This window comes from Mus caroli, chromosome 9 (assembly GCF_900094665.2).
Source record: "Mus caroli chromosome 9, CAROLI_EIJ_v1.1, whole genome shotgun sequence".
In the NCBI taxonomy this organism is placed as follows: Eukaryota; Metazoa; Chordata; class Mammalia; order Rodentia; family Muridae; genus Mus; species Mus caroli.
This window is the reverse complement of record NC_034578.1, coordinates 103,358,303-103,366,067: the sequence shown is the minus strand read 5'-3', so window position 1 is coordinate 103,366,067 and position 7,765 is coordinate 103,358,303. Positions and strand designations below refer to the sequence as shown.

The following is a 7,765-nucleotide window of genomic DNA, read 5'->3' as shown; positions in this document are numbered from 1 at the left end:
AAATAAATAAATAAATACTTATAGCCTGGTGTGGTGTCACACATCTTTAATCTCAGCACTCAGCAGGCAGAAGCAAGTAGACCTCTGTGAGATTTGAATCCAAGGCCAGCGTCTACATAGTTAAGACCCTATCTTGAACGAATAAACAGCTCTTAGAATAGGCAGTCATAAAAATGTATATGGGGCCAGAGAGATGGCTTAGCAGTTAGAAGTACTTGCCGCTCTTGCAAAAGACCACGGTTTTATTTCCAAGAGATCTGATGTCCACCTTCTGACCTCTGCATACACGTGGTATACACACAGATATGTAACAAAGCACTCATAAACAGGGCTGGAGAGGTAAGTTGGTAGTTAAGAGCACTAGCTGCTCTTCTAGAAGACAAAGGTTCAATTTTCAACTCCCACATAGCAGCTCACCAGTTCCAATGGATGCAACACTCTCTTCTGGCCTCTGCAGGTACCAGGTACACATGTATTACACAGACATACATGCAAGCAAAACACCAATACACACAAAATAACTCGTTTTACAAAGAGCTGAATAGGCCAAGTGTAGTGATTAGTGAGCCACACCTTTCTTTAATCCTGAGTTCAAGGCCAGCCTGGTCTACCGAGTGAGTTCCAGAACAGCCAGGACTACACAGAGAAACCTCGTCTTTAGAAGAGCGATGGAGGGACTGGAGAGATGGCTCAGCAGCTAAGAGCATCAACTGACTGCTCTTCCAGAGGTCCTGAGCTCAATTCCCAGCAACCACGTGGTGGCTCACAACCATCTGTAATGAGATCTGATGCCCTCTCCTGGTGTGTCTGAACATAGCTACAGTAGACTCAAATAAATAAACAAACAAACAAATAGTAATTAACAGTATATATGGAGTGCAAAGAACAGATGCTATCGTGGCCTGGTTCCAAAACACCCACAAGATTCTTTCTGTTCTATAAAGCCAGCTCTGAAACAAACTGTTTCAAACATTTCTACATCAGGGCTCCTGAATATTCCATAAATTCCCTCTCCTGCACACACAAACATGCACCACTGTCCCTTACCAGCTATTCAACAACCTTAAAGCCTGGAAAGTACCCCTTTATCCTTCCTAGGAATCAAAGAATTGTCCCTTTCCCCCTAGACCTGTGTCACAAACAAGGGACAATAGGCTTTTCTCTACCAATGGGTCTCCCTGATGTCAACCATGTCATATGGCAAACAACACAGGACAACTGAGCCAAGTCAGTCAAAGATTGCTATTCTCACAAAAAGGACCACTGACCGACCTTTGTACTCTGGGGTGAATTCCTTCATTTCGGGAGGGAGTGACTCGTAGAAGCGCTGTTCCCGGGAGATGAGAGGTTTGCACACAGTGTGGTCGTCGTACCGCATCATGCTGCTGTGCCCGCCCACCTGATGGATGAAGGGCTCCAGGAGGACTCCTCGGTCTCCGGCCCGACTTGCGTTCTTGCCATACTGCCCCACTTCCATGGTTTGACAAACACACATTGCGTTGGGGGCCGGTTGCACACTGACGGCAGACGATGCAGCACATGGACCACAAAAGGAGAGCTAAGTTGATCCTGGCTAGTGGGAGGCCAATGGTCACAGTCTGCTTAGTTTACTGTTCTGTCCTAGAAAAGACAAGATAGGAAAAGGGAATCAAAAGTCTGGCCAGTCAGTTTCCATGCTGTGTGCATCCCCTGCATGTCTGCTACTATAACCTAAGAGGCAGCTCAAGAACTCTTAAAACGATGCAGCTTTGGTTTCCACCCATTGTTCTGTGTACACAGCTCCTGTCCAACACCCTCTAAATACTCTGAGGATTTCACTTCAGAGATATACCATGTCATAACCATCAGTATGACAACTAACTCAGTTATGTAAGCCTCAAAGATAAAAGGATCAAAAAAAAAAAACAACAGAAATACATTCTGTTCGAGGTCTCATCCTAACCCAAGAGAAGTGTGTCTGGGCCTGTGTGCATTTTAACCATTAAGCGTGCGTTCCAGCGACATTAAGTACATTCACACTGCTTGTATAACTATCACCATCATCCATCTTCACAACTCTGGCTTCCATCATCCGAACTCAAATTCTTTGCCAATATTTTTATGTTTATTTTTCTAGGACAAGGTTTCCCCATTATCACCCAGGATGGCCCTAAATTTGCTGTCTTCAAGACAAGAGTTTCTACCTTAAGCATCAGGTCATGTAAAGTTCTCTGCTAAAGGTACAAAGGACCAGACATGAAAAACCATTCTCTGGTAGGATTTAAAGCAAAATCCGGCCTCCCTCCCCCAGGTGGGCTATCTGTGTGTAGCCCTGGCTGGACTGGAACTGGCTGTAGACCAGGAAGTCAGAAATCTGTCTCACTCTGCCCCCCAAGTCCTAGAATTAAAGGCACGAGCCACGACATTTTAAAAACAATTTTAAAAATCTTTTCTTTTGCTTTTCCTCAGAGAAATTCAGATTCTTCTACTTTCAGTCTTCCTTCCCACTGTGGGAAAGAGAAAAGTTATCTGTATTAGAGAGCACCTTCCCTCTGAGGTCAGTTTTTCTTTCCCTTAAGAAAACTTAAAATTCAGCTGGGCCATGGTGGCGCACACCTTTAATCCCAGCACTTGGGAGGCAGAGGCAGGTGGATTTCTGTGTTCGAGGCCAGCCTGGTTCTACAGAGTGAGTTCCAGGACAGCCCGGGCTACAGAGAAACCCTGTCTCAAAAAGCCAAAAAAAAAAAAAGACATAAAGAAAAGTTTAAATTCTTGCTATTTCTTTAATACCAAATCTGCTTTTGAGTCAGGACTGTAGTAGGCAGACGGCGCCTGAAGGATAAAGGCAGGGAGCAATGAAGGCATCAGGGCAGGAGCAGCATGGGGCACTGAGGAGTCCTAGGCCATTGCAGACCATGCTCCTCAGATACCCTGAAGACTCACCATCTGCCACACAGCAAGCAGCACTCACCCTTGAGACTTACCTTAAAACAGCTGAAAGCCTGTCAGGGTGTGAGTGGCCTGTGCTCATGGAGGCCATGGAGTTCCACTGCCCTGCCTGAGCTTACTGTCCATCTGCCCTGCCCTGCTTTACACACTCTGTATTGGCACTTTAGGCTGACTGCCTGACTTGCCTGGTGTGATGGCTTACACCTATAGTTTCACACTCAGGAGGCTGAGGCTAGAGACCTAAGATCAACCTGGTCAGAATGAAATTCTGCCCCCCCCCCCCAAAAAAAGCAAGGAGATTAACCTGCACTAGGAGTTTGAGGCTAGTCTGGCTTATTTAAAACACGGGTTAGTTACTTTTTCTGTGTAGCCCTGGCTGTCCTGCAACTCACAGAGCTCCACCTGCCACCGCCTCCCAAGTTCTGGGATTAAAGGTGTGCAGCACTACTGCCCCGAGTTTGTTGGTTTAGACGAATGCTAGTATACATGATAGGAAAAGCCCTGGTTCCCAAGTAGACTATAATTACCATCACAATCCTCTAGGACAGTGGTTTTTTTTGTTTGCTTGTTTTTTGTTTTTTGTTTTTTTGGTTTGGTTTTTCGAGACAGGGTTTCTCTGTGTAGCTCTGGCTGTCCTGGAACTCACTCTGTAGACCAGGCTGGTCTCGAACTCAGAATTCCGCCTGCCTCTGCCTCCCCAGTGCTGGGATTAAAGGTGTGTGCCAGGGCTGGTGAGATGGCTCAGTGGGTAAGAGCACCCGACTGCTCTTCTGAAGGTCCAGAGTTCAAATCCCAGCAACCACATGGTGGCTCACAACCATCTGTAATGAGATCTGACTCCCTCTTCTGGTGTGTCTGAAGACAGCTACAGTGTACTTACATATAATAAATAAATCTTTAAAAAAAAAAAAAAAAAAAAGGTGTGTGCCACCACGCCTGGCTCAGGACAGTGGTTCTTAACCTCCCTAATGCCTTTTACAACTTATGTTGTGGTGACCACAACTGTAAAATACTTTCACTGCTATTTAATAGCTGTAATTTTGCTACTCCTATGAATCATAATGTAAATATCTGATATGCAGATGGTCTCAGGGACCCACAGGTTGAGAAGCACTGCTCTAGGAGGTGGAAGAAACTGTGAAATGTTCTTGGCATACTTTTTTCTTCCTTTCTCCCTAAGCAGTACTCCCCGCACCTTCCTGTTTGTCTGCTTTGATGCTCCCTTCACCGAGTCTCTTATTAATGTTCCAGTCAAGACTCAGGAATCATACCCAGCAGCCTACTCATTCTAGGAAAACCTAATGGGGACAAACAGCTAGCCTCCCTCTCCTCACTAAACCCCTCTGTACCTGTGTCTGTCCCATCCTCAACTCCAGGTTTTGACTTCATATCCTACCCGTCTTGGGCTTGCTTGTTATCCCATTCTAGACATAGTCTGTCCACATACTGTTCCTCACACATGGATGTATTGGCACTAGCCATTCCCTCTACCCAAAGCAATCTCTGAGGTTTAACTCCCCCACTGCTTTCTACAGTTTTTGAACTGGGAGCCAACAGGGCTCAGCAGTTAAGACTGTGTCTGTCTTCTCTTGCAAAGAGCTGGAGTGAGACCCCAGCACTCATGTCAGGTGGCTCACAACGGCCTATAGCTGCAGCTCCAGGAGATCTGACACCTAACTCCACTGCCACCTGCACCCATGTGCACCCCCCCACACACACACACACACACAATTAAAAATAAGTCACTTTTAAGACTTCGAACTGGGTAAGATAGCACAGTGGGTAAAATGCTTCACAAGTTTGACAACTTATTCAGTTCCCAGATGTCACAGAAAGGAGAAACCCACTCCAGAGTTGTTCTTTGACTTACACAGAGCCAGAGACAGACAGACAGACAGACAGACACTATGGCAATTGCCTTGCCCCAACATACATTCACACATTTTTTTAAAAACTTAAAAGTCATGGGGCTGGTGAGATGGCTCAGTGGGTTAGGACAGTGAGACTGTCCTTCCGAAGGTCATGAGTTCAAACCCCAGCAACCACATGGTGACTCACAACCATCCATGATGAGATCTGATGCCCTCCTCTGGTACACTTGAAGTCAGCTAGTGTGTGTGTGAATGAATACACACACACACACATATATTTAAAGAAAAATTTAAACTCTTTAATTTCTCTGGCATGGTGGCACATGTGGTGGTAGAACCTTTAATCCCAACACTAAGGCGGCTAAGGCAGGAGGATATCAAATTTGAGGACAGTCTGGGCAGTTTACCAAGCTCCTTTTTCAAACAAAAAGTTTGAAAAGAACTAGAGGTAGGCTTGGGGGATGGTTCAGAGGATAAAGTCTCATGTGTCTGTAATCTCAGTGCTCATAGTTGGGAGACAGAGAGATTGCAGGCAGAGAAGAGAATCCTGGAAGCTCACAGGCCAGGGTGGGCTGGCCAGCCGGCTGGCTGTACACAACAGTAAGCAAGAGGCCCTGTCTCGAGGCAGAAGGCAAAGACCAACACAAGCAATTACACTGATCTTCACACAAGCACATGTGAACACATGTGCTCATACTCACACACAGACATGACATACACATGCTCTGACCTCCATACAACCACCAAAATATGAACCCATACTCACTCAGACATACATGTATCTTTAAACACATACAAGAGACACACTTTTTTTTTTTTAAAGGACTGAAGGAGGCTGGCAAACACAGCTATCAGTGGAGTGCCTGCCTTGTATTCCAGGAGTCCTCTTTTCTTTCACCCGAGGGGGGGGGTGCACAGGTATAATTCCAGCACCCAGGAGGTTGAGGTAGCAGGGTACACACACACACACACACACACACATTTGAGACAGGGTCTTAGTCTATAGCCAAGCCTAGGACAATTCCTCCTATCCTAGACTCCTGTGTACTGAGAGTATAGGCATCACCCATCTCTACCAACACTAGAGAAAAAAGGTAAAGTGGAGTTACAAAAACATTCTGAATGACTGGAGAGATGGCTCAGCGGGTAAGAGCACTGACTGCTCTTCCTAAGGTCCTGAGTTCAAATCCCAGCAATGACATGGTGGCTCACAACCATCCATAATGAGATCTGACGCCCTCTTCTGGTGCATCTGAAGTTAGCTACTGGAGCAAGCAGGGACTGAGGGACTGGGGTTGACCAGAGTCTACCGGAGTAAGGAGAGGTCCTAAATTCAATTCCCAACAACCGGATGAAGGCTCACAACTATCTGTACAGCCACAGTATACATAAATAAATAAATCTTAAGAAAAAAAAATCATTCTGCAGACAAAATTCCAAGCCAAACCAGCAACAAAGAAAACATAAAATTCTGTGTAGATTCTCAAAGAGACATGATAAATTAATCAAAAACAAATTTAAATGTAAGAAGGTAAGAATAACATAAACAAGAACTGTACAAATGTTAAAAAAAAAAGAACCTACAAAGAAAAGGATTAATTTTTAATCAATGATACTAAAGGAAAAAAAAAAGGGGGCAAAAAATACCAAACAGAAGATAGAAAATAAATGGTTGGGGTTGTTGCTTGGGCTGGGTGTTTTAGGTTTGTTTTTCTCAGGTCTAATTTTAATTCAACAAAACAATAAGCCTAGAAAGTGGCAGTGAATGCAAAGTCCTGGCAAACAAGAGAACTGTGATGAGCTTGGGATGCAAACAAGGTCAAGGCTATTTTAAGAACCAGGAAAGCAGTCTCAACAGCAACTGCAAGGCAATACCTGGTTCCCTTACCCCTCAGCCAGGCAGAAGCACAGATTCCCAGCAGCAAGTACCTACTTTAAGCTCAGAATTCAGAATTCTGTAGCCAACACACTTTCTTATGGTAGCAGATTAACCACTTGCACTTGTTAGGCAGTCATTTTTTATTAATCAAAGCACCCCTGGTACCTTTACATTTCAAAGGCAAATTTGCAAATCACATCAAAAATCAGTTCATAATTTTCTATTTATTGTATTATTACTTCTTTTAAAACAAAATCCATCAGAGCTGGAGACATGCTGCTCTAACTACATGTTGGTGAAGTACATGCTTAGCATGTGTGAGAGGCCCTGGGATCAATCCCTAGCACAACAAAGGCTTTAACTGTCTCACGTAGGCAGTGAAAGCATCATGACTGACAATCACATGCTTTTAAAGGATGATTTTTTCTTTTTTCCTGACAGGGTCTGGCTTTTTACTCGGGGTAGCCTGGAATCCGTATTCCAGCAACTCTTCTGCTGCCTCTGTCTCCCAAATAGCTGGGACGACTAATGAACATGACACCCACAGTATTACTATTGTTAGTGTTATTACTACTACTACTGTTGAGACAGGGTTATTGAGACAGCGTCTCACTATGTAGCTCTGGCTCGTCTGGGATTATTTATTTAGACTTGCTTTTTGTAAAGTTAAACCTGGTAAGCCAGGATAGGGGAGACAAAATTAAAGCAATACTTTTAGTTTTAACAAATATGTCTTTTGGTCTTTGGTTCATGTTTTTACTGTCTGACACATTTAAGGAAAACAGTAAAATTCCTGTAACAAATCAGAACACAATGGACAAAGTCTCATAAGCATGGGGTGCACAACACTAGGTCTGAGGAGAACCAAGTCTGAGTAATTCCATAAACAAACCCTGAGAGGCAGGCAGTACCCTAGATACTTACTGCTGCCTAGCTCACGACTCCCTTACTATGTCAATAAATTATTTGTTTTGGGGGCTACAGAGATGGTGTACTGGCTATTTTTGTGTCAACTTGACACAGCTGGAGTTATCACAGAGAAAGGAGCTTCAGTTGAGGAAATGCCTCCATGAGATCCAACTGTAAG

At 44.4% G+C, this 7,765-nt stretch overlaps 1 protein-coding gene across 3 annotated transcripts in view; it reads right to left on the bottom strand.

Moving 5' to 3' along the window:
• Ip6k1 (inositol hexakisphosphate kinase 1) overlaps positions 1 to 7,765 on the bottom strand; it is a 48,671-nt gene that overhangs the window by 22,331 nt on the left and 18,575 nt on the right. For 2 of the 3 annotated variants that reach the window (XM_021171266.1, XM_029481390.1), the window contains one exon: positions 1,273 to 1,620. In XM_021171266.1, coding sequence (XP_021026925.1) covers positions 1,273 to 1,495 — 223 coding nt within the window. In that variant the 5' untranslated portion in view covers positions 1,496 to 1,620. The remainder of the gene's footprint in view (positions 1 to 1,272; positions 1,621 to 7,765) is intronic. The other variant, XM_021171267.2, reaches the window with a different exon arrangement.